The 27,000-nt window shown below is 42.7% G+C and overlaps 1 protein-coding gene across 1 annotated transcript in view; it reads left to right on the top strand.

Moving 5' to 3' along the window:
- Positions 1-1,935: 1,935 nt before the first annotated feature.
- Positions 1,936-27,000, top strand: part of LOC133079078 (zinc finger protein 211-like) — a 28,651-nt gene continuing 3,586 nt past the window's right edge. The window contains exons 1-4 of the mRNA XM_061174366.1: positions 1,936-2,180; positions 18,125-18,215; positions 23,705-24,032; positions 26,360-26,486. Coding sequence (XP_061030349.1) covers positions 24,000-24,032; positions 26,360-26,486 — 160 coding nt within the window. The 5' untranslated portion in view covers positions 1,936-2,180; positions 18,125-18,215; positions 23,705-23,999. The remainder of the gene's footprint in view (positions 2,181-18,124; positions 18,216-23,704; positions 24,033-26,359; positions 26,487-27,000) is intronic.

Below are 27,000 nucleotides of genomic sequence, written 5' to 3'. Positions count from 1 at the left end.
TTCAAGACCTGGTCCGGGAAGATCCCACATGCCGTGGAGCAACTAAGCCCGGGCGCCACAACTACTGAGCCTGCACGCTAGAGCCCGAGAGCCACAAATACTGAGCCCACGTGCCACAACTAATGAAGCCCGCACGCCTAGAGCCCGTGCTCTGCAATAAGAGAAGCCACTGCAATGAGAAGCCTGCGCACCACAACGAAGAGTAGCCCCCGCTCTCCGCAACTAGAGAAAGCCCGTGCGCGGCAACGAAGACCCAACGCAGCCAAAAATAAATAATTAAAATTTTAAAAAAATATTTTTATAGATTATACTCCATTTAAAGTTATTAAAAACAGTGGCTATATTTCCCTGTGCTATACAATATATCCTTGTTGCTTATCTATTTTATGCATAGTGAAACTGAGCAGGACCCTATTGGTCCTTCCCCGGGACAGACACCCCCAATCCCCATGTCTCCTGACTTTCCCCCCCACCCCTCCCCCGGTCTTGCTGCACAGCTTGTGGGATCTTAGTTCCCCGACCAGGGATTGGACCTGGGCCCTCAGCAGTGAGAGCGTGGAGTCCTAACCCCTTGACTGCCAGGGAATTCCTGACCTGACTCTTGTTAATAGAAAAGTTTTAGCCTCCTAGGCCTTTCCCGAATTCCAAAAAGCAAAATCAGAGAAGTGAGAAAATGCAGAAACAAAGGAAAGCAGTCAAGCAAGACAAAATAATAATAGTTTAGCCATAAAACAAAGCCAAGGACCTTTAGTTCCTCCTCAAGGGCTATAGATAATATCTTGCGCCATATCCTTGAGTTGTTTTGCAGAAACTAAAACCACCACCAGGTGGAAGAAGTTAACTGCGTGCTGACAACCAGCACATAGACCCCAGACCAGTTACAGCCAGAAAACTGATAATTGAGATTCTGAAAATATCACCATTACCTCATCATCAACCAGAGAATTGTGCACAAGCTGATCACACATCCTGCCACCCTCCCTCCTCACACTGTCTTTAAAAACCCTTCTTTGAAAGCCATTGGGGAGTTCAGGTCTTTTGAGCATGAGCTGCCTGTTCTCCTTGCTGGTGCCTGCAATAAGCCCTGTACTTTCCTTCACCACAACCGAGTGTCAATGGATTGGCTTTGCTATGCATCAGGTGAACAGCCCAAGTTTGGTTTGGTAGCAGTAGTAGTTTGTGTCTCTTAATCCCATACCCCTATTTTGCCCCTCCCCCATGAAATGTTTATTAGCTTCTGCTACCAGTGGACACATTTTGTGTCTGAATGACTAGGAATGATATGTGCATTTGGATCTCTGTCCTCTGGGAGCTTCTGCAATGATATGTTTAGTCTCAGGGAGCATGAGGAAGTTCACAGGGTCTGAACTAATACATCTCCAACCTTGGATGAACGTCTGCAGGCAACACAACATCCCCCAGAAACCCTGAGTTCTACCCCTTAAGAATGGACAAGTCCCTGGGACTTCCCTGGTGGCACAGTGGTTAAGAATCCACCTGCCAATGCAAGGGACATGGGATCGATCCCTGGTCTGGGAAGATCCCACATGCTGCGGAGCAACTAAGCCCATGCACCACAACTATTGAGCCTGCACTCTAGAGCCCGTGCTCTGCAGCAAGAGAAGCCACCGCAATGAGAAGCCTGCGCAGCCAAAAATAAAAATAAATAAATAAATAAATTTATTTTTTGAAAGAAAGGACAAGCGCCTTCTAAGTCCTTTGGCCCGCTGACTCCATTTCCCAGCGCCCCTCAGGGGTCTAAGATTGCCAGTAGTCCACGCGCGGGTTACCCCAAGTGTGGGAACTACATTACTCAGAATGCTCTGCGTCGATCGGCAGCCTTGCTGAGCCAATGAAGGCTCAGAACAGAGGCGTTTCCGTGAGGGTTGCCTAGCGTGGGGCGGGACTTCCGGCGTCCTCCTCCGGGCGGTCATTTTGGCTGCTCGGGTGTGTTCATACGGGCAGAAGTTCTGGAGCGTTTAGTGGGGCCGACGGGACAGGACCGAGAAAGCGACGGGGCAGTCGTTGTTCCCGCTGCACAAAGGCGAGTCTGAGGCTCGGTCGCGGCCCCGCCCGAGATGATCTGCACCAGGGCCGGTTTAAGAACCGCCGGCCCGCTCCTGGCCCCGCTCCGCCCACAGGCCTGGATGGCTGCGGCCGCTCGGAGGGACCCGCCTCAGGTAAACGCTCGTCCTCGGGCCCTCACCCCACCAGACACTAAAGCCCCAAGTGCTCTCGTCCCTGCAGCCCAGGCCCCGGTGTCCAGGACGGTGAGGCGCTAGTATATGGGCTCCTGTTTCTGACAGTGGTCAACACCTCAGCTTTCCTGTTTAATTTTACTATCGGGGGTGTGATTAGATGTGGGAGAGGGTTACAGGCACAGGAACCGGCATGTACAAAGGCTTGGAGTTGCGACTGAGCCGTGAGGATTCGGAAAACCTGGGCTCCGTTGTGCCTGGCGAGGAACAAAGTTTGAGGTGGAGTCGCGCCTGGAATAGCAGGCTGAGGCCTCTGCCTATATTCTCAGAACTCTGAGCGCTGTGGAAAATTTTAAACTAAGGGGGGACACAAACTACATTAGGCTTTTAAAAGTTTCCCAAAGGCTGTTCAACAGAGGAACAGACTGAAGGAGGAGGATGAAGCATTTGGGCACCAGGAGGTTGGATCTTCGTTCAAGCACACAGAGCTAGTAAGGTGAGACACTGAGGCACGGAGGTTAGGCATCCAGCCCTAGTTCACCAGGCTCAAGGGCCAGGCGTGGGCACACAGGGGCCTGAACCCACTGAAACCTGACATGGTTATATTCATTCATCTGTAACCTGTCTCTTAAAACATGGCTGCAGAAGCGCTTATGGGACCTATACCAGTACGTGTAGAGTGTCCCAGCCCCTTACTGTTCCCTACCCCCACCCATATATTCTCTGTATTGTGGTGTCGTGGTATTCGTTAAGGACCCAAGCTCAGGGTCCCGAGTCTACGAAGGATTATATGGAGGTATTTCCATTTCTGGCACCGAATGTAAACGGATGTGGAAAGGTTATCCCAGTACCAGGATGTAAAAATGTTTAGAGGTAGAGCTGAGTTGGGATCATTAAGATCTCCTTTCCATCAGGTGGGAAGAAGGAGCAGGAGGACAAGATTCGGGACTGGAATGGCTGCCTAAGAAGTTGGGTATCTATTCTGGAGGTGATAGAAAGTTTGGATCAGAGGAGGGGAATGATCTTACCTAGGTCTTTTTTTATTTTTTTTAAATTTTTAAAAATTTTTTGTCTGTGTTGGGTCGTCATTGTTGTGCGCGGGCTTTCTCTAGTTGCGGTGAGCAGGGGCTACTCTTTGTTGCAGGGCGTGGGCTTCTCATTGCAGTGGCTTCTCTTTTTGCAGAACACGGGCTGTAGGCGCACGGGCTTCAGTAGCTGTGGCGCGCGGGCTCAGTAGTTGTGGCTCTTGGGCTCTAGAGCGCAGGCTCAGTAGTTGTGGCGCACGGGCTTAGTTGCTCCGTGGCGTGTGGGATCTTCCTGGACCAGGGCTTGAACCCATGTCCCCTGCATTGGCAGGCGGATTCTTAACTACTACGCCACGAGGGAAGTCCCCCCCTTTTTTTTAAAATAAATTTATTCATTTATTTATTTTTGGCTGCATTGGGTCTTCGTTGCTGCGTGCAGGCTTTCTCTGGTTGTGGCGAGCGGGGGCTACTCTTCATTGTGGTGCGCAGGCTTCTCATTGCGGTGGCTTCTCTTTGTTGCGGAGCATGGGCTGTAGGCATGTGGGCTTCAGTAGTTGTGGCACATGGGCTCAGTAGTTGTGGCTTGTGGGCTCTAGAGCGCAGGCTCAGTAGTTGTGGCTCACGGGGTTTAGTTGCTCCGCAGCATGTGGGATCTTCCCGGACCAGGGCTCGAACCCATGTCCCCTGCATTGGCAGGCGGATTCTTAACCACTGCGCCACCAGGGAAGTCCCTTACCTAGGTCTTAACAGGCTGCATATGGCTGCATAGTGGAGAACAGATTGTGAGACTGAGGGAAGAGGAAGGAAAACCAGGGTGGAGGCTATTATAGTAGGCCACTTGAGGGTTCATGGAACAGAGTGGTAGCTTAGAAGTGGCTGGATTCTGGATGTGTTTTTATTAAGGGTTAACTAGATTTCTTAATGTGGAAGGAAAGTGTCTTGTTCTGCTTGGGTTGCTATAACAAAATACCATAAGCTAGATGACATAAACACCAGGAGTTTATTTCTCACAGTTTTGGAGGCTAGAAGTCCAAGATCAGGATGCCTGCATGGTCAGGTTCAGATGAGGGCCTGCTTCCTGGTTCATAGACACCATCTTCTTACTGTGTCCTTACATGGTGGAGAACAGAGAGAGGAGCAAGCTCTCTCGTGACATTTATAAGGGTGCTAAACCCATTCACGTGGGGCCTGCCTTCATGACCTCATCTAATCCTAATTTCCTCCCAAAGGCTCCGGCTCCTAATACCATGAAATTGGGAGGTTTTGTGTCAACTATGAATTTTGGGGGGACATAAACATTCAGTTTTATAACAGTGAGAGAGTGAAACAGAGGATTCAGAGATGAATCCAGGTGGTTTTTTTCCCCTGAAGTATTATATAATTGACTTCTATTAGTTTCAGTTGTACAGCATAGTAATTAGATATTTTTGTACGTTACAAAATGATGACCATGATAAGTCTTGTTACTGTCTGTCACCATTCAAAGTTATTACAATATTATTGACTATGTTCCCTATGCTGTACATTACATCCCTGTGACTTACTTATTTTGTACCCGGAAGTTTGTTTTGCGGTTACCCTGAGGTTTTGATACAGCAGTCTATATATGTATATCGTTTTAAGTTGCTGGTCTCTTAATGTCAAATGCATTTCCAATATCCTGCATTTGTACTCTCTGCTTCTCATGATTGCTGGTTTTGATATCATATTTTTGTGTGGATGATTTCCTACTTTGACTGTATGTTTACCTTTACCGGTGAGCCTTCCCATTTGTAATTTTCTTGTTTCTAGTCCTGGCCTTTTCTTCTAGAGAAGTTCCTTTAGCATTTGTTGTAAAGCTGGTTTGGTGGTGCTGAATTCTCTTAGCTTTTGCTTGTCTGTAAAGCTTTTGACTTCGCCGTTGAATCTGAACGAGAGCCTTGCTGGGTAGAGTATTCTTGGTTGTAGGTTTTTCCCTTTTCTGACCTGCAGAGTTTCTGCTGGAAAATCAGCTGATAACCTTATGGGGATTCCCTTGTATGTTATTTGTTGCTTTTCCCTTGTTGCTATTTTTTTTTTGGCTGCAGCTTGCAGGATCTTAGTTCCCCGACCAGGGATTGAACCTGGGCCACAACCATGAAAGGGCTGAGTCCTAACCATTGGACCACCAGGGAATTCCCAAGTTCTGTATATTTTAGTGATGTATTTATGGTTATATATGCTCTCAAAAGATGCTGAATTGTACATTAGAAAGAGTACATTTTGCAGTAATTACTACACAAAATTAAGATAAAGGTCAGAGAGCTATTATTATTATTATTATTTTAAATAGGGTTGTCATGAAAGGACTCTAATGAAGACATTAGGCCGGTAACTTGAAAGGATTGCGCAGCAAGCACTCCATGTGGCTATTTGAGAACAAAGAAATTCAGGCAGAGAGCTCTGAAATTATAAAGCTCTCCTGGTGTTTGCTTAGGTAACATCAAAGTAGTCCCATTTGGTTTTGTTAAAAAACAGAATTCAGCCAAGTAAATTTTAAAGATCTTATTGGCTTTATTCAGTAATTCATGAATTGGGCAGCATCCCATCTAACGAATAGAAAGGAGCTCCGAAGAGCTATGAGAAAGTTATACTATAAAAGAGCTTATTGTTTGTGGTAAGGTTACCTTTCTTTAGGCGATGGCAGGCAGGGGTTTGTCAGACAGATTACCTCACTAGTGCTGACCAGGTTAATTCCAGATTGACTTATTTAAGATTCGGTTTCTAGGGGAGGCTGAAACTGTAATTAAGTTAGGTGTTAAGTCTTGGTTTGGTGAGTGAAGCTCAGTTCAAGTGACTCCATTTTGGGCCAGTTTTCTCTTTTTTTAAACAATTTTTAAAAATTTAATTTTTATTTTATTTTTTAATATTTTATTTATTTATTTATTTGGTTGTGCTGGGTCTTAGTTGTGGCAGGCAGGCTCCTTAGTTGTGGCTCACCAGCTCCTTAGTTGCGGTATGTGGGCTCCTTAGTTGTGGCAGGTGGGCTCCCTAGTTGCAGTTCAAGGGCTCTTTAGTTGCAGCAGGTGGGCTTTTTAGTTGCAGCAGGCGGGCTCCTTAGTTGCGGCCATGGGCTTCTTAGTTGCAGCACGTGGGCTCCTTAGTTGTGGCATGCGAACTCTTAGCTGCAGCATGCATGTGGGATCTAGTTCCCTGACCAGGGATTGAACCCAGGCCCCCCTGCATTGGGAGCATGTAGTCTTAACCACTGTGCCACCAGGGAAGTCCCTTTAATTTTTATTTTATATTGGGGTATAGTTGATTAACAATGTTGTGTTAGTTTCAGGTGTACAGCAAAGTGGCTCAGTTATACATACACATGTATCCATTCTTTTTCAGATTCTTTTCCCATATAGGTTATTATAGAATATTGAGTAGAGTTCCCTGTGCTATATAGTAGGTTCTTGTTGGTTATCTATTTTAAATATAGTAGTGTGTATTTTAAATATAGTAGTGTGTATAGTAATCCCAAACTCCTAATTTATCCCTCCCCCCCGCCCCCACCTTTCCCCTTTGGTAACCATAAGTTTGTTTTCAAAGTCTGTTTCTGTTTTGTAAATAAGTTCATTTGCATCATCTTTTTAGATTCCACATTGCAGTGATATCGTATGATATTTGTCTTTCTCTGTCTGACTTCACTTAGTATGATAATCTCTGGGTCCATCCATGTTGCTGTAAATGGCATTATTTTGTTCTTTTTTTATGGCTGAGTAATATTCCATTATATATTTACCACATTTTCTGTATCCATTCCTCTGTCATGGACATTTAGGTTGCTTCCATGTCTTGGCTATTGTAAACAGTGCTGCAGTGAACATTGGGGTACATGGGTGCATGTATCTTTTCTTTCTTCCTTCCTTCCTTCCTTCCTCCCTCCCTCCCTCCCTTCCTTCCTTTCTTCTTTTCTTCCTTCCTTCCTCGGCTTTCATGATCTCACTTCCCCCACCAGGAATTGAACCCTTGCCATGGCAGGAATCCTAACCACTAGGCACCAGGGAACTCCCCTGCATGTATCTTCTCGAATTATGGTTTTCTCCAGATATATGTCCAGGAGTGGGTTTTGAAACAATTTTAGGGAGAATACATTTTGTGAAACAGAAGTAGTCTTCTCAAATTTACAATATTTTGATTTGACATCCGTAATGATAGGGCTTTGGGAGATCTTTCTTTTTTCTTTATACACAAACCACACTTCAATTTTAGATGGATGCAGTATCATCTCCATGGTATATCATGAGCTGTTTGCAGCAGATGTCATAATTCCTATTTATATTTCTGACTGAAACTCTCCTTATACCACAACCACCAATTAGGGGAGTGGAATTGCATCCTACCCCAGTGACTGTTGGCACAGTTTCACTTACTGCCTGGAGCATATGCTGGCTTAAAGAGAGAAGACTTTCAGAATCACCAGCTCAGGTCTTAGATACATTCTCTGCTCTTTAGAGATGTAAAGTCCTGGGTTCGACCATCACTGTTCTAAGATTTCACTGTTCACATTGACTAAAAAGACTCCACGTGGAGATTTCCTTTTTAGCCTTACCACCTTCACTTAGTTGGGGAACATTCGGAAAATCTAGGACATCTTCCCCTGAACTGTCTTAATAATTATAAATATTTCAGTACTTTCAGGGAAAAGAGCTCAGTCATTATAGATCTGTCATTTAAAACTTCCCAAACCCTGCTCACAGATTTCACCTGAACTCCTGTGCACATATGTTGTCCCCTGGACCAGCAGCCTTTTTCCATCTCCTGTTATTTTCCTCTCCAGATTGCAGTTCTTGGCTCAACATGTTTATTAAACTTTTGGCAAGGCCAGTAAATCTTAATTGTTAGTTCATTAAGTTCCCCAGTATTACTCCCCTCTATCTTGATATTCTGCCCCTGCCCCCCTCAGAAAGAACAAAGAAATCACCATTTGAAAACACTTTCTGCTTCCTAACCTAAAACAAATCATTTAACTCTAATGCCAGCTAAGGACCATGCCCCCATGTCTTAACTTCTCTGTGGACTGGTTCTTTATCAAATCTCATGACTGGTGACCTGTTTATTACTGCTCTCTCTCTGTCTCTTTTTAAACTAACATTATAAACACTTATACCTTCTAAAAATAGTTTTCTCTGGGACTTCCCTGGTGGCACAGTGGTTAAGACTCTGCTCCCAGTGCAGGGGGCCCAGGTTCAATCCCTGGCCAGGGAGCTAGATCCCATAGATTTGCTCAGCTAATGCAATGCCCAAATCCTAACTTTTAAAAAAAGTTGAGTAAAAGCAGAAAATTAAATCTCAAAATAAAATTTCAAAATTAACATTGAGCAATTAATTCTTAATAATGGAAGTGAAATAATTCACCCACATGCATGCTGCAACTAAGAGTTCACATGTCACAACTGGGAGCCTGCCTGCTGCAACTAAGACCCGGCACAACTAAATGAATGAATGAATGAATAATTTTAAAAAATAAAAATAGTTTTTTCTTTCTTAGTGATCCAGTACATTTCCTGTTCTATTGTCTCTTTCACCTTTTACAACTGAACTTGTAAAGAGCATTTTTTTTCTCTCTTCCGATTACCTCAGCTATGTAGCTCTACTCACTCAGGTTTGGTTTATTAGCCTCACAGCTCCATCTCATTAACAAACTCCTAAGTCCAATGGTAACTTCTAAGATTTTGTTTAAATGTCCTCTCAGAAGCTTTTGCCACAATTGACATTTTTATTCTTAATTTGAATTTGTTGGGTCCTCTTTTTCTCCCATCCCTTTAATATGGGACTGCCCAAGAGCTCAGTCATGTCTAAATTCTCAATCTTCACACACATTCTATTGTGATTTCATGCAGTGTCATGACTGTAAATAGCACTATAAGCCCCAAACTTGCAAGTGTACATCTCCGTAACATACCTCACTTTGAAACTCCACCGTTATCTGTATAATAGACCTTTTCTTGGAATTCTAGTAGACATCACCAACTCAACATGTTAAAAAAAATTTCTCCTGAGCTTCTTTCCAATCCTTCCTGGTCATAGCTTTCCCTGTCTCAGTTGGTGCCAATTCCTTTCTTCCATTTGCTGAGGCAGGCCAAAAATCTAGATATCCTTGATGCATTCTTTTTCTTACACCTCATATGCAGTCATAAGAAATCCTATTGGTTCTGCTCTCAAAATTTATCCAGAGTTCGACCACTTTCCATAACCACTTCTGCTGCCAGCCTGGTCAGAGCCAACATCCTTTCTTACCTGGATTTCTTCAATAGTAGTCTCTATGCTCCCACCCTTATTCTTCTGCAGTCTTTTCTCAGCTTACCAGACAACATGGCCTTTCAGCAGATGAGATAGAAAATGTCAGTCTTTTGGTCAAAATTCTGTAATGACTACCATTTTCCTAAGAGAAAATTCAAAATCCTTACCAGGACCCTATGGAGCTTCGTGTTCCTTTCTGACCTCTCTCTCTGTTTTGTTTGTTTATTTGTTTTTGTTGTTCTTGTTGTTTTGGCTGCGCCGCACTGCTTGTGGGATCTCAGTTCCCTGACCAGGGATTGAACCCAGGCCCCCTGAAGTGGAAGCGTGGAGTCCTACCCACTGGACCACCAGGGATTTCCCACTGACTTCCTCTCTTAAACTTTCTGCCTCACTCAACTGGTTTCATGTACATGGGCACCTGAGTTTGCCTGGGACATGACATGACCCTGGCTGTTTCTTTTGCTTGGATCATATGCCCAAAATATTCACATGGATTATTCCTTCACCTCTTTTCAAGTGTTGTCTGAAATATCCAACTGTCAATGAGGTCTCCCCTTACTAACATTTAATATTGCATCCCTTCCACTAATTGAGCTCCTTTTTTCTCCTAAGGTACCTTTATCTTATTACATATTGTATATTTTATTTTTTTAAAGTACCTTTTTAAAAAAATATTTATTATTTAATTTATTTTGGCTGTGCTGGGTCTTAGTTGTGGCACACAGGATCTTTGTTGAGGCATGCGGACTTCTTAGTTGTGGCATGCAGACTCTTAGTTGCACGTGCAGGCAGGATCTAGTTCCCCGACCAGGGATCGAACCCGAGCCCCCTGCATTGGGAGCACGGAGTCTTACCCACTGCACCACCATGAAAGTCCCTGTTTATTTTAATTATTATCAAATGTCCACCTTTCTTAGCTATCTTGGTTTTCTAATTATGAGTCTCATTTCCTGACATAGCTCACCTACTGAGAATAATGTGACATACTTTAGGTGCTTAACACATATTTATTGAGGCAGCGAATATGGGTTTGACCCCCTTCTTCATGTTCATTTCTAAGAGTCTGGCAGTTTTTACTTAAATGGTTTTTTCTTTTCCTCTCCCTTCCAGGCTGTAATTTTGCAAGGTTTTCCAAAATGAAAACTGAATAATATTTAGGGAAAAAACTCCTCAGATTGGCCTTAAACAGAGCCAGACCTTTTGCACAGATTCCTTCTCTCACTACTCAGACCTCACCTGTCATTTTCACCTGATCTTTTCAGGCATGTCATATTTGGTGGTACCCAGCATTATGTCTTATTTCTGAACAATTTGCACATGCTTCTAATATTTAACCATGATAATACTTTTTGAAAACCTGTAATTTTGGAAGGAACAAAAGTTGTACATGAGGTGCCATACTGCATCTTTATCCATGAATGATATCAGATATTGAGACAGTTTTGGTATATTGGAAGTCCGTAAGCTTCTCCTAATAATAGACGTATATTTGCCTGCAAGGTGTTTTAATTGAACCTCTATTAAAAATTATTTTACCTAAGTCTGAATTAAAAAATTTTTTTTTATTTTATATTAGAATATAGTTGATTAACAATGTTGTGTTAGTTTCAGGTGTACAGCAAAGTGATTCAGTTATACATATACATGTATCTATTCTTTTTCAAATTCTTTTTCCATTTAGGTTATTACAGAATATTGAGCAGAGTTCCCTGTGTTATATAGTAGATCCTTGTTGGTTATCTATTTAAAATATAGTAGTGTGTATATGTCAATCCCAAACACCCAGTTTATCACCACCACCACCCCCACCCCCGCCCGGCCACCTTTCCCCTTTAGTAACCGTAAGTTAGTTTTCTTAGTAGGTGAGTCTGTTTTCTATTTTGTAAATAAGTTCATTTGTATCTTTTTTTTTTTTAGATTCCGCATATGAGTGATATCATATGATATTTGTCTTTCTCTGTCTGACTAACTTCACTTAGTATGGTAATCTCCAGGTCCATCTACGTTCTGTAAATGGCATTGTTTCATTCTTTTTAATGGCTGAGTAGTATTCTATTGTATGTATGTACCACATCTTCTTTATCCATTCCTCTATCAATGGGCACTTAGGTTGCTTCCATGTCTTGGCTGTTGTAAACAGTACTGCAGTGAACATTGGGGTGCATGTATCCTTTCAAACCATGGTTTTCTTCAGATATATGCCCAGGAGTGGAATTGCTGGATCATATGATAGCTCTATTTTTAGTTTTTTTAAGGAACCTCCATACTGTTCTCCATAGTGGCTGTACCATTCTATTGGGTTGGCCAAAAAGTTCGTTCCGGTTTTACAGAAAAACCCGAACGAACTTTTTGGCCAACTCAATACATTCCCACCAACAGTGTAGGAGGGTTCAATAACAGTCTGAGTTTGGTGACCTGGTGGTAATAGAAGTGAAAACTTGGTGAGAACTATGAAATAACCCACAGAGTTCGGTTTTCTCTTCCCTACTTTACACCTCTGCCAGTATGGCTGACTAAGGTCAGCCTCTCCTGAGGTTGAAGGGATTCAGTATTTTTAATTTTGCTAAGGAAAAATGATGAGAAAGAATAATATTATTAGAATCCAATGTGATATTATCTGAACGTGAGAGGTTTTGAGATATGTTACACTCTAGAATAAACGGATAACATTATAGCAAATGGAAAACAAACTCAACATGACTAATTATTAATATAAAAAATTTTTAAATAATAGTACAGAATATTAAAAAATCCTAGAAAAGTGAGGAGGGTAATAGGAAAAAACCCACAAGAACTAATCAAACAGCAACAAATGGACTGACTCAGAGCTGAAATCATTTCATCTATAATCCTGCTCCATCTCCCTCCAGCAACTGCTTATGCTAAGACAAACTCCAAAAGTCGTGTCACTACATCCCTAAATACTTAAGTAAGGGAATTCCCTGGCAGTCCAATGGTTAGGACTCCACGCTTTTACTGCCGAGGGTGTGGGTTCAATCCCTGGTCAGGGAGCTAAGATCCCGCAAAACATGTGGTGTGGCCCAAAAAAAAAGAAAAAAAAAAAACCCTTAAGTACATGTACCTAATAGACAAGGACTTTTTTTGTTTAACTTAATTGTAGTATTTTATCATATGTAACTATAAACAATAATTCCTCCATATTATCCAGTACCAAACAGTATTCAAATATTCCTGAATGTTTATATTTTGACAGGTTCATTTAAAGAAACATGAAATCATTTTATTTGTTATTATATTTTATATCTCTTGATTTTATAATCGTCTATGGATAACTCCCTTTTTAAAATAATTTATTTATTTTTGGCCGCGTTGCGTCTTCGTTGCTGTGCGCAGGCTTTCTTTTTAGTTGAGGCGAGCAGGGGCTATTCTTTGTTGCGGTGTGCAGGCCTCTCATTAAGGTGGCTTCTCTTGTTGCGGAGCACAGGCTCTAGGTGCGTGGGCTTCAGTAGTTGTGGCACATGGGCTCAGTAGTTGTGGCTCGTGGGCTCTAGATCGCAGGCTCAGTAGTTGTGGCGCACGGGCTTAGTTGCTCCCCGGCATGTGGGATCTTCCCAGACCAGGGCTCGAACCCATGTCCCCTGCATTGGCAGGCGGATTCTTAACCACTGCGCCACCAGGGAAGCCCAATAACTCCCTTTTATACATTAATTTTTTTTGTTTGAAAGAGATCATATTCCATGTAGAATTTTCTGATACTCTGATTTGGCGTACTGCTTTCTCATGATGTCTTTTAATGTGACCTCCCGTGCTTAATATTTCCTGCAAAAAGGTAGTTATTTTAGAGATGAGATCAGATTCAGAATTATTCATTTTTCTCTTTTGTAAGATTATGATTAATGTAGTCAATGTGTCAACTGCACCTGAGTCACTCTGTCATCTAAGGGCTTTAGCAGCCATTGATGATTATTGCCTGTACCATCGATGTAGGTGATGGTTCTACCCTCTCTTTTCCTGTATTAGGTGGAACATGTTTTTTACAGACAAGAAAGGTATTGGAGGAGAAGTTCAGATAGAAAAAAATATGCAAAAGTATCTGGATTCTTTTTATCTCTCCTTTCTCAGTGTGATGATTTGATCCTTTGCCATTCTTCAAATTGAGGGCTTTTTTTTTTTTAGTAGTAGTAGTATTAGTAGTAAACGTAAAGGATTTTTACAAATTTATTCTTTAATCCATTGTAGATACAGTTGACCCTTAAACTGTGGGGGTTAGGGGTGCCGACTCCCTACACAGTCAAAAATTTGAGTGTAACTTTTGATTCCCCCAAAACGTAATTACTAATAGCCTACTGTTGACCAATACATATTTTCTATGTTATATGTATTTTATACTTAAGGGTAGAGAAAAGAAAATGCTGTTGAGAAAATCATAAGGAAAAGAAAATACATTTACAGTATTGTACTGTATTTATGGATAGCCAACAGGCACATGAAAAGATGCTCAACATTGTTAATCATCAGAGAAATGCAGATCAAAACCACAGTGAGATATCACTTCACACCTGTCAGAATGGCTACCATCAAAAAGACCACAGGATTTCCCTGGTGGTGCAGTGGTTAAGAATCTGCCTGCCAGTGCAGGGGACATGGGTTTGAGCCCTGGTCCGGGAAGATCCCACATGCTGCGGAGCAGCTAAGCCATGCACCACAACTACTGAGCCTGCGCTCTAGAGCCCACGAGCCACAACTATGGAGCCCATGTGCCACAACTGTTGAAGCCCGAGCGCCTAGAGCCTGTGCTACACAACAAAGAGAAGCCACCAATGAGAAGCCCACACACCGCAACAAAGAGTAGCCCCAGCTCGCTGCAATTAGAGAAAGCTCATGTGCAGCAAGAAGACCCAATGCAGCCAAAAATTTAAAAAAAGTAAAAAATAAGATAAGACCACAAATAACAAGGATGTGGAGAAAAGAGAACCCTTCTACGCTGTTAGCGGGAATGTAAATTGGTGCAGCCACTGTGGAAAAGAATATGGAGGTTCCTCAAAAGAACTAAAACTAGAACTACCATATGATCCAGCATTGCCACCCCTGGCTATTTATCCAAACAAACAAACAAAAACCCACTAATTTGAAAAGATACATGTACCCCAGTGTTCATAGCAGCATTATTTACAGTAGCCAAGATATAGAAGCAACCTAAGTGTCCATCAATAGATGAGTGGATAAAGAAGATGTAGGATATATATAGTTGTATATATCTTTGATATATGTATTATATATATTATGTGTATATGTTTAATAGAATAGAATACTACTCAGCCATAAAAAGAATGAAGTTTTGCCATATGTAACATGAATGGACTTGGAGCGTATTATGCTTAGTGAAATAATTCAAAGAGAAAGGCAAATACTGTATGATATCACTTATATGTGGAATCTAAAAAAGAAGACAAACTGGTGAAGATAACAAAAAAGAAACAGGGATTTCTCTGGTGGTCCAGTGGTTAAGAACCCACCTTCCAATGCAGGGGACTCAAGTTTGATCCCTGGTTGGGGAACTAAGATCCCACATGCTGCGGGGCAACTAAGCCCGCTCATTGCAACTACTGAGCACTTGAGCCACAACTGGAGAGCCCACGTGCCACAACTGCTGAGGCCTCAAGCCACAACTAGGACTCGATGCAGCCAAAAATTAAATAAATAAAAATATGTTAAAAAGACTCACAGATACAGAGTACAAACTAGTGGTTACTAGCAAAGAGAGTGAAGGGGAGGGGCAAGATAGAAGTAGGGGATTTAGACGTACAAACTACTATGTATAAAATAAGCTACAAGGATATATTGTACATAAGGAATATAGGCAATATTTTATAACTGTAAATGGAGTATAACCTTTAAAAAGTGTGAATCACTATGTTGTACACCTGAAGCTTATTGTAAATCAGCTCTACCTTAATTAAAAAACAAAATAATGTGAAAAACATATTTACAGGTGTAATAATTCGTGTGTTAATAATAAAGCAGCAGTATGATTGCTTCATGATAGCCTAGCCTATACACTAATGAATGAATGATCATAAAATTTTTATGGCATACAGTGTTACAGTTATATTCATATGAGTTACCTGTGATGACAGGTTGATATGCAGTTTCTCCAATTAAGAGAAAAGGAGAGAGATACTATATAATAATATAATTATTTGAAAGCAAAGTTATAAAACAGTAAAAAACTAACACATTGTTAATTTTATATTAAATATCACTCACCTTATTCCTATGTAAGGATGGGCTATCCACTTCAATACAAGTCTTTTTTTTTTTTTTTTTTTTTTGGCTGCCCCGTGCATCATGCGGGATCTTAGTTCCCTGACCAGGGATCGAACCCATGCCCCCTGCAGTGGAAGCGTGGAGTCCTAACCACTGGACCGCCAGGGGATACCTCAATACAAGTCTTGCACACAGTGTTCTACATGATGAATATTTAGGCAATGATGATGATGACACAAAAAAGTCTCATACAGGTCTTACCATACAGTTATTAGATTTTCACACAAAGACACACACACATACACAACAGATAAGTTTATTAACTGTAAGTCATGATGATTATTTACTGTTCACTAAGTGGAAGTGGATCATCATAAAGGTCTTCATCCTTGATGTCTTCATGTTGAGTAGGCTGAGGAGGGGGAGGAAAAGGAGGGATCGGTCTTGCCGTCTCGGGGTGGCAGAGGTGATAGAGGTGGAGGAGGTGGAAGGGGAGGCTGGAGAGGCAGGCACGCTTGGTCGAACTTCACAGAAATACATAATTTCTGTCCGACTTCTTTACTTTTTCATTTCTTTAAAAATGTTTCTGTATGGTACCAATCCTTCTTCCACTGTTTGCCTTAGTTTCAGTGCCCATATCATACAAGGGTCCATGTCGTAAAAGAAGTCAAAAGCAGTCTTGAATAGTCAGAACTCTTCTGCCAGATTGTCTAATGTCAATTTGTTTTCAGGCCCTGATGTTTCTACATCACCTTCCTCATCGTCTGGCACTGGTTCGGAAGCACTCGTCTCCATCAAGTCGTCTTCATGAATTCCTCTGGTGTGGTGTTCAGTTAGCTCTTGAATTTCTCCAAGATCCATATCTTGAAACCCTTCACCTTCACACCTTTTTTTTTTGTCATATCCACAATCTCTTTCATGATTTCCTTGATTGGCTTTGTTTTATTTATTTATTTATTTTAATTTATTTTATTTTTGGCTGTGTTGGGTCTTCATTGCTGCATGCGGGCTTTCTCTACTTGCAGCGAGTGGGGGCTACTCTTCGTTGCGGTGCACGGGCTTCTCATTGCGGTGGCTTCTCTTGTTGCAGAGCACGGGCTCTAGACACATGGGCTTCAGTTGTTGCAGCACGCGGGCTTAGTAGTTGTGGCGCACGGACTTAGTTGCTCCGCGGCATGTGGGATCTTCCTGGACCAGGGCTCGAACCTGTGTCCCCTGCATTGGCAGGCGGATTCTTAACCACTGTGCCACCAGGGAAGCCCGATTGGCTTTGTTTTAAATCCTGTGAAGTCATCTGGACACAGTTTTCTCCAGTACGAATTTATTGTTTCAGGCTTTATGGCTTTCACAGCTTTTTCTATAGCAACAATAGCATCTTCAATGGTGTAATCCTTCCCAACTTCCATGATGATTTCTTTATCAGGATTCTCTTCCATAGCATTGATAATCTTTCCATAGAGTACTGTATGTAATGAGGCTTACAAGTTGTTATGATCCCCTGATCTAGAGGCTGAATTAGAGGCATGTGTTTGGGGGCAAGTAGACCACTTTGAGGCCTTTGGTGTTGAACTCATTGGTTTCTGTGTGACCAGGGGCGTTGTCCAATTTAAAAGAACTCTGGGGCTTCCCTGATGATGAGGATGCAGCATGATTTATTCAGTCTCCCATTGATAGATACTACGTTGATTAATCTTTGTTATTATAAAACAATCAATACCAAATAGCTTTGTTATTACAAAAGACTTGCTCTTGTTGTTAAATTAAAACAATTTGCTATGTGAGCAAATCAATTTTCTGGTAGATTCAAATAAAATCAGTCTCTAACATACTTTCTAAATTGATGGAGTAGTTTCTACTAACATTACTTTGCATATTATCTTCATTCAGACTGGGTTGGGATCCTTGGAAATTCCTCACTCTTTATAACTTTGTAACTCAAATTGGGGCATGGATTGAGACCTCTGTGGGTCAGTTGGTCTTTGCTAACAAGTTCTTTCTGTAAAGGGATCATCTACCAATGGCATGTTTTGGATTGAATGATGCTGGAAGTCAGCATGTCTTCTGTTTACACAGAAAGGGCGTGGAGCTTTCCCCCAGCATGACTTGCTTCCTGAGTAGTTTCTAGGCCATTAACCTTTGTCCCAGTACCTCTTTGGGGATCAAATTCTTAGCTCCATCCACTGAGTACGTTGGCTTCTCCTATTTCCTCGACTGTATCCTGAAACTCCTGGTATATATTAACATTCCTGTGAGAGTAGCGAGGAGCAGAAACAGAAGTATGGGGGGGGGGAACATATGCATATCTTCCTGGGATATTCCAGATAGATTGAGAGGAAATATCGTCAGTATCTGTGATATTGATGTAATGTGTTTGAGCCTTGCGGTCTGGGCTAATGACTCTATTGTCTTTGTTCTTTACAGATACAAGCAGTAAGTCCAATACATTCTCAGCAATAGACTTTCTTCTGGACCTTCCTATGAAGCCAGAGCCACATGCACCATCCTGATCCTGGTGAGCATGTTTGGCTTTTTTACTTATTCACTTCTATTTTGTCCTTTTAGATGGCCCTAGTTGTAAACCCAAGCTCTTGGCTGATGAAAACGTTTCTTCACTTGCGTCTTTATATTTCTCAACATTTCGTCCCTTTGTGCTGATTAGCAGTGACAACCCTGTCTCTAAGTTCTGTTTGTCTGCTGGGTAAGGCAAACATCTTTTTTCCAAATATGGCCTCTGGGCTTTAAGTTCCCTCCAGGACATTCAATCGTGTATTTAATAAATTTTTCTTTTTATGTTTATAGTCTTAAAAAGTATGCCAGTTAATCTGTTGGGAATTTTGCATCCACTATTGAATAACAATTGAAATAACTCATAGTAGTTGTAGGATACAAAAGAAACTGTCGAGGAAAGGGGAACCCTTCCAAGGCCGAAGAGTGGGCTCTTGTCTTACACTAGGAAGTGAATTGTCCGAGGAGACACACGTGCTGACAAAGCAAGAGACTTTATTGGGAAGTGATGCCCGGGCAGAGAGCAGCAGGGTGAGGGATCCCAGGAAGAACTGCTCTGCCACGTGGCTCACAGTCTTCATGTTTTATGGTGACAGGGTTAGCTTCCAGGTTGTCTCTGGCCAGTCATCTCGCTTGGCCCATAGTCTGACTTAGGGTCCTTCCTGGTGGCTCACACATCTCTCAGCCAAGATGGATCCAGCGAGAAGGGCTCTGGGAGGTTGGTCGTCTCCTCCCTCTTTTGGCCCCTCCTGCTTAGTTTTCGGGTTAGTTTCCTGCTTAGTTTTCTGCTGCTGCACCTTGTTCCTTATCGGAACCTCCTGTTGTGAGACAGCTCAGGCAAGCGGGCCTGGCCAAGGCAGGTGGTTTTGGTCACCAGTTCCCTAACGAAACTATTGTGTAAATAATTATTCAAAGATGTCGCTCTAAAGTAATATGTGGCTTTTTCAGGTTTTGGGAGTTTGATGGTAGAAATCCAATGCTGATTTGAAATTTTTTTTTAAATAACCCCAGTTCTTTAATTATTAAGGGAAGGGCTCTGAATCTGGTCCTTTATCTTTTTTTTTAAATTGGAGTATAATTATTTTACAATGTTGTGTTTCTGCCGTACAAGGAAGTGAGTCAGCTATATGTATACATATACCCCCTCCCTCCCTCCCTCCCTGCCTCCCTCCCTCCCTCCCTCCTAGGTCCCACCCATCTAGGTCATCACAGAGCACCGAGCTGAGCTCCCTGTGCTATACCGCTGGTTCCCACTAGCTATCTGTTTTACACATGGTAGTGTATTTATGTCAAACCTAATCTCCCAGTTCATCCCACCATCCCCTTCCCCTTCTGTGTTCACACATCCATTGTCTATGTCTGCATCTCTATTTGTGCCCTGGAATTAGGTTCATCTCTACCATTTTTCTAGATTGCACATACATGCATTGATATACAATATTTGTTTTTCTCTTTCTGATTTCACTCTGTATGACAGACTCTGGGTCCATCCACATCTGTACAAATGACCCACTTTCGTTCCTTGTTATGGCTGAGTAATATTCCATTATATATATATATGTACCACATCTTCTTTATCCATTCATGGATAAAGTGTCAGTGGACACTTAGATTGTTTACATGTCCTGACTATTGTAAATAGTGCTGCAATGAACATTGGGGTACATGACACTTATTGAATTATGGTTTTCTCAGGGTATATGCCCAGTAGTGGGATTGCTGGGTCATATGGTAGTTGTAGTTTTAGTATTTTAAGGGATCTCCATACTCTTCTCCATATAGTGTAGGAGGGTTCCCTTTTCTCCACACCCTCTCCAGCATTTATTGTTTGTAGATTTTTTGATGATGGCCATTCTGACCACTATGAGGTGATACCTCATTGTAGTTTTGATTTGCATTTCCCTAATAATTAGTGATGTTGAGCATCTTTTCATGTGTTTGTTGGCCATCTGTATGTCTTCTTTGGAAAAATGTCTATTTAGGTCTTCCACCGATTTTTTGATTGGGTTTTTTTGATATTGAGCTGCTTGAGCTGTTTGTATATTTGGGAGATTAATCCTTTGTCAGTTGCTTCATTTGCAAATATTTTCTCCCATTCTGAGGGTTGTCTTTTCGTCTTGCTTGTGGTTTCCTTTGCTGTGCAAAAGGTTTTAAGTTTTATTAGGTCCCATTTGTTTATTTTTGTTTTTATTCTCAATACTCTAGGAGGTGGGTCAAAAATTTAGGTCTTTAATCCATTTTGAATTTATTTTTGTGTATGGTGTTGGGGAGTGTTCTAATTTCACTCTTTTACATGTAGCTGTCCAGTTTTCCCAGCACCTCTTATTGAAGAGGCCGTCTTTGCTCCATTGTATATTCTGGCCTCCTTTGTCATAGATTAGGTGACCATAAGTGTGTGGGTTTATCTCTGGGCTTTCTATCCTGTTCCATTGATCTATATTTCTGTTTTTGTGCCAGTACCATAGTGTCTTGATTACCGTAGTAGCCCTGTAGTGTAGCCTGAGGTCAGGGAGTCTGATTCATTTTTTGTTCTAATTCTGTGAAAAATGCCATTGGTAATTTGATAGGGGTTGCATTGAATCTGTAGATTGTTTTGGGTAGTATAGTCATTTTTACAATATTGATTCTTCCAATCCAAGAACATGGTGTATCTCCCCATCTGTTTGTGTCATCTTTGATTTCTTTCATCAGTGTCTTATAGTTTTCTGAGTACAGGTCTTTTACCTCCTTAGGTAGGTTTATTCCTAGGTCTTTTATTCTTTTTGTTGCAATGGTAAATGGGAACGTTTCCTTTATTTCTATTTCTGTGCATTAATTTTGTATCCTGCTACTTTACGAAATGCATTGATTAGCTCTAGTAGTTTTCTGGTGGCATCTTTAGGATTCTCTATGTACAGTATCATGTCATCTGCAAACAGTGACAGTTTTACTTCTTCTTTTCCAATTTGTATTCCTTTTATTTCTTTTTCTTCTCTGATTTCTGTGGCTAGGACTTCCAAAACTCTGTTGAATAATAGTGGCAAGAGGGGACATCCTTGTCTTTTTCCTGATCTTAGAGGAAATGCTTTCAGTTTTTCACCATTGAGAATGATGTTTGCTGTGGGTTTGTCATATATGATTGTTATTATGTTGAGGTAGGTTCCCTCTATGCCCACTTTCTGGAGAGTTTTTATTATAAATGAGTTTTGAATTTTGTCAAAAGCTTTTTCTGCATCTATTGAGATGATCATATGGTTTTTATTCTTTAATTTGTTAATATGGTGTATCACATTGATTGGTTTGTGTATATTGAAGAATCCTTGCATCCTGGGATAAATCCCACTTGATCATGGTGTATGATCCTTTTAATGTGTTGTTGGATTCTGTTTACTAGTATTTTGTTGAGGATTTTTGCATCACTGTTCATCAGTGATATTGGTCTGTAATTTTCTTTTTTTGTAGTATCTTTGTCTGGTTTTGGTATCAGGGTGATGGTGGCCTCGTAGAATGAGCTTGGGGAAGAGTTTGAAAAGGATAGGTGTTAGCTCTTCTCTAAATGTTTGTTGGAATTCGCCTGTGCAGCCACCTGGTCCTGGACTTTTGTTTGTTGGAAGATTTTTAATTACAGTTTCAATTTCATTACTTGTGATTGGTCTGTTTATATTTTCTAATTCTTCGTGGTTCAGTCTTGGAAAGTTGTATGTTTCCAAGAATTTGTCCGTTTCTTCCAGGTTGTCCATTTTATTGGCATAGAGTTGCTTGTAGTAGTCTCTTATGATCCTTTTTATTTCTGCGGTGTCAGTTGGAATTTCTCCTTTCCATTTCTTTTTTAAAAATATTTATTTATTTTTGGCACATGGCCTTCTCTCTAGTTGTGACACGCTGGCTTGAGTGTGTGGCTCAGTAGTTGCAGCGTGTGGGCTTAGTTGCCCCACGGCATGTGGGATCCTAGTTCCCCAACCAGGGATCGAACCAGCATCCCCTGCATTGCAAGACGGATTCTTTATTTTAAAAAAATTATTTATTTTTTCGGCTGTGTTGGGTCTTTGTTGCTGTGTGCAGGCTTTTCTCTAGTTGCAGCGAGCAGGAGCTACTCTTCATTGTGGTGCTTGGGCTGTAGGCGCACAGGCTTCAGTAGTTGTGGCCCGTGGGCTTAGTTGCTCCGCGGCATGTGGGATCTTCCTGGACCAGGGATCGAATCCCTGTCACCTGCATTGGCAGGTGCATTCTTAACCACTGTGCCACCAGGGAAGCCCGTTTGTTCTTTAGTTCTTCTAGGTCCTTGTTAAACATTTCTTCTATTTTCTCGACTCACGATTTTGGATCATCTTTACTATCATTATTCTGAATTCTTTTTCATGTAGGTTGCCTATTTCGTCTTCATTTATTTGGTCTTGTAGGTTTTTACCTTGCTCCTTCATCTGTAACATATATTTTTTTGTCATTTCATTTTTTTTTTTTTTTTTTTTTTTTTGATGAGTGGGGCTGTGTTCCTGTCTTGCTGGTTGTTTGGCCTGAGGCATCCAACACTAGAGTTTGTAGGCTGTTGAGTAGAGCCAGGTCTTGGTGAGGAGCTCAGGTCTGACTCCTCATTTCTCAAAAGTTTCTGCTTTTAATCAGATAAGGGATGTTCTGGGAAGGTTTCTTTCTGCATGTGTTCATTCTCATCTGCCTCCAGCTCAAGATAATCCCTATGCCAATGTGGCATATTTTGGTCCCCTGCCTTTGTATCTGATAAATTCAGCAGAAACACTCTTTCTCATAGTAAGAGTTGCTTCTTTGCAGGGAGAGTCTTATCATCTAATCAACTGAGCATCTGAATGTTTTCTCTATGGGATTTATCTAATGTATTCAGTCTTCAGAGGCTCTGTGTAAGCACTTAGTGGCTTACCTAGATGGTCCTTTAAATAGGGCTCCATTACCTGGAATATAAAACCTGTTGTTTCCCCAAGAAAATTATGAGCTTTGTAATGTTTTCTAAATCAAGATCCCAAAAGTTTTCCTTGGTGCAGTTATTGTATTTTTTCAAGAATTCACATATTTTGGAAATGTTCTTAGTGCTTATGAAGTCATGCAATGGTTTGTGCATGCACATGCACTTGTAGGGAGTGCTTGTCCCTTGTTAGTTTACATGGTATTTTTAGTTAGAACTTCTTAGCGTCTTTCATACCAAATGATTTATATACATGTAGGTTAGCAAATCACTGTCACTAAATCATTCTCACAGAGAGCGGGTGTGATCTTTGGCAGCTCAATTCAAGAGTAAATACCTCAAGGGAGTTCCCTGGTGGTCCAATGGTTAGGACTCTGTGCTTTCAATGCCAAGGGTGGGGGTTCCAGCCCTGGTTGGGGAACTAAGATCCCACAAGCTGCAAGCCATGGCCAAAAAAGTAAATACCTCAAAATATCCTTAAAGATTTTATATCTTCATCTATTTAAACTCATTAAGTAGATAAAATATACAGAGGAGTTTTATCCACTGCTTTAATTCAGTGTTTTATTTACTCTTTAATTCAGTGTTTTATTCATTGCTGTAAGAACTACATTGCCCAGAAGACCCTGAGCGAGCAAATTCACGTCAGCGTGGAGCCAATGAAGGTCCAGGACAGGGGCATTTCCATGCGTGCCATCGTGTCAGGGCAGGACTTCCGGCATTCTCCTAGTGGCAGTCTGTTTCCTACTCAGAGGTTCCAGAGCTCTGGGTCTGGTCTGAGGTGACCAAACTAAAGAGGAGACACGACCAAGAGGAATTGTTGTCCTTGCTGCACAGAGTCGGATCTGAAGCACTGGGTTGCTCCACCCACAGACTCCGATGGCGGCAGCGGTGCTGAGGGACCCACCTCAGGTAAACGCTCATCCTCCAGGCCCTCACCACCCTCACGCCACCAGACACTAAAGCCCCGAGTGCGGGGCGCTTGCTCCCGTGCCCGCAGCCCAGGCCCCGGTGTCCAGGATGGTGAGGCGGCCATGGGTGGGGCCCTGGGGCCCCGTTTCTGACAGACAGTGTGGTGGCGCGTGGGAGAGGGTCACAGGTGAAGGGACCGGCAGATGTATAGGTTTGGAGGTCGGAGGATTCGGGAAACCTGTTTCTTTAGGCAACAGAGAATTAAGATGGAGTGGCCCCTGGATTGGCAGGCTCAGGGGGTTGTTTCTTCATTCTGAAGGCCCTGGGAACCGTGGGGAATTTCAACAAAGAAGACAACTGAAGTTTTCCAAGAGGCTTTTTAAAGGAAGAACAGACTAGAGAGGGTTGATGACAGTGAAGCACAGGGAGACTGAGTCCTTGTGCAGGTCACATAGCTGCTAAGAGTCAGCACTGAGGACTGAATCCCAGAGTTTAGACAGCCTGAGGTCTCTTTGCTCCAGTGGTGAGCAGAGCTATAATGGAGACCAGAGCCCACTGAGCTCCACCATGGTTGCCTGCCTCCACTGACCTCTGCCCACTGGTTCCCATAACAGTTGAAGTGCTTTTAGAATCTACACAAGTAAGGGGAGGGTGTCCCAGGGTCTCACTGATCATGACCCTATATGCATGTGGTATCTGGGGTTGTGGTATCCTGGGACCCTTCACCTGCCATTCTCCCAGCCTTTAGTCTGGGACCCTGGAGAAACGTCAACCGAGGCTGAAGGTTATATGGAGGTGTTCCCAATTCCAGAAATTAGTAAAGTCAAGTCGTCAAGGGCATAGGTACCAGTATGTGCCAGATGCTTGAAGGTGAGGCCAAGCTGGGAATATTCAGGGAAATATAAGTCTCCTTCTGATGAGAACAGAGCAGGGAGGCAGGACTCAGGCCTGGAATGTCTCCCTGAGAAGTGGGTTTTGATTTTGGAGGTGGTAGGGGCAGTGGGGGGGGGGGGTTGGGTCATAAGATGGAGGTGAACTTACACATGCCTTAACCTGTTCCATCTAGCTGCAGAGAAGAAAGGTCTAGAAATTTGAGACAGAGTTCAGCATTAGACACACATGGGTGGTGACTGCTTGGTGGATTGGGTGGGGCTTTCTGTCACATTTAGGAAGGGGAATTCTTGTCCTGGTGGTAATATTATTAACAGGTCAGGAAGAAGAGAGTAGGTGTCAATTCTGGGTCTCTTTCTTGGGCACCAGGTTGGAGGAAGTGGTCTCTCAGACATAGGTAAAAGGTTTTAAGAGAGGTAGTCATTGAGGGAGGAGAGGATAATCTAGCAGCCACGGTTTCCAAGGGAAGAGTGGACGTGAGGTGAATGCAGAGGCCTAGGAGTAACTGAGGCAGGATGACCCTGAGGATGGGGCTGCTGCTTATTCACTATTCTTGACTCACCAGAATTTTGTGGTGACCTTTTGTGGATCCTCTGAGGCTGGTTGATGAGCTCAGGGATGAATAGGACAGCTGTGAGTTACTCGGCCCCATGTTACAGGCGGAATTATGTCCCCCTAAGGTCTTATGTTGAAGTATTAATTCCCAGTAACTCAGCATGTGACTGTGTTTGGAAATAGGGTTTTTTATTAATATGAACCCTCATCCAACATGTCTAGTGTCCTTGTAATAATAGGAAATTTGGGCTCAGACACAGAAGGAAGACCAAGTGAAGTCACAGGGAGATGACAGCCATCAGTAAGCCAAGGATTGAGACTGTAAACGCAACCAACCCTGCCAACACTTGAACTGTCAGAAAACAAATTTTTGTTGTTTAAGCTAGCCACTATGTGGTACTTTGTTATGGTAGCCGTAGCAGGAGGTGGGGTCCTGCAGAGGTCTGTAGTAGCAGGGCACTCTTGATGCTGTATGATGAGTAACGGGGAGACAAATGGAATTCCTGTGGCTGTGGGGATGCACTTATGGGGTGCATAGATGCAAGAGGTGCTAAGAAAGATGTGCACACGGAGAGGGAGCATGAGCTGATGATTCCACATCCTTGGTATTAGGGACTTAAGAGTGCAAGTTGAGTCTACATTTGGTTGCACCTGGGAGGTACGCTCTGGGGTATCCCAGGGATATGGCCTGGCTGGGGGCTGGTGGGGCCCTGCAGGCAGGACCATGAGGAGAGAGTGACATTATTGGCACCAGGGCCTGATGTCGCCTCCGAGTTGGAGAGCTTGGGAGGAGGGTAAGCATGGGATAGATGTGTGGGTGATGGGTTGTGGGTCCTTGGGAGAGAGGCTTTTTGTGATTTCATTTCTCCCCATCATGGCAGGGTAGTGTGACCTTTGAAGACGTGGTTGTGTACTTTTCCTGGGAGGAGTGGGGGCTCCTTGATGAGGCTCAGAGATGCCTGTACCACGATGTCATGCTGGAGAACTTTGCACTTGTGACCTCACTGGGTAAGGCCCTCGCACCCACCCCAGTACCTTGGGCTAGACTCTGATCTTCTCACATTTGAACAGTAGGTTCTGCCTCCTTTCCCAGTTCCCTGGCTGGGTGCTGTGGTCGACAGGGCTGGGCTGAGCGACTGCCCTCTTCTTGAACCTGCAGCCACTGGTGTGCTGCCCCAGTGAGCCTGATGGATCACACCTTACTTGCCCTCTCCCTGGCTGGGTAACTGTCTAGATCCATGGCTCCTCTGCCCAGGTTTTTCTCTCTCCTTTCTGTTGACATTCTTCCTGTCTGTGCCAGCAGTTGCCATTGCTAATATGTTGATTACCTTCGGGGACGATGGGCTTTTTTTTTTTTTAGCCATGCCCCATGGCTTGTGGGATCTTAGTTCCCCAACCAGGGATTGAACTTGGGCCCTTGGCAGTGCAAGTGCAGAATCCTAACCCCTGGACGGAGGGGAATTCCCATTGGGCTATTCTTATAATATGCAGAATTTCTCTGGGCCAATGCTAGTCCATCACC

The sequence above is a fragment of the Eubalaena glacialis genome, chromosome 18 (genome assembly GCF_028564815.1).
Source record: "Eubalaena glacialis isolate mEubGla1 chromosome 18, mEubGla1.1.hap2.+ XY, whole genome shotgun sequence".
NCBI classification, from domain to species: Eukaryota; Metazoa; Chordata; class Mammalia; order Artiodactyla; family Balaenidae; genus Eubalaena; species Eubalaena glacialis.
The sequence above is the reverse complement of the archived record's forward strand: the minus strand, read 5'-3'. Positions and strand labels throughout refer to the sequence as shown.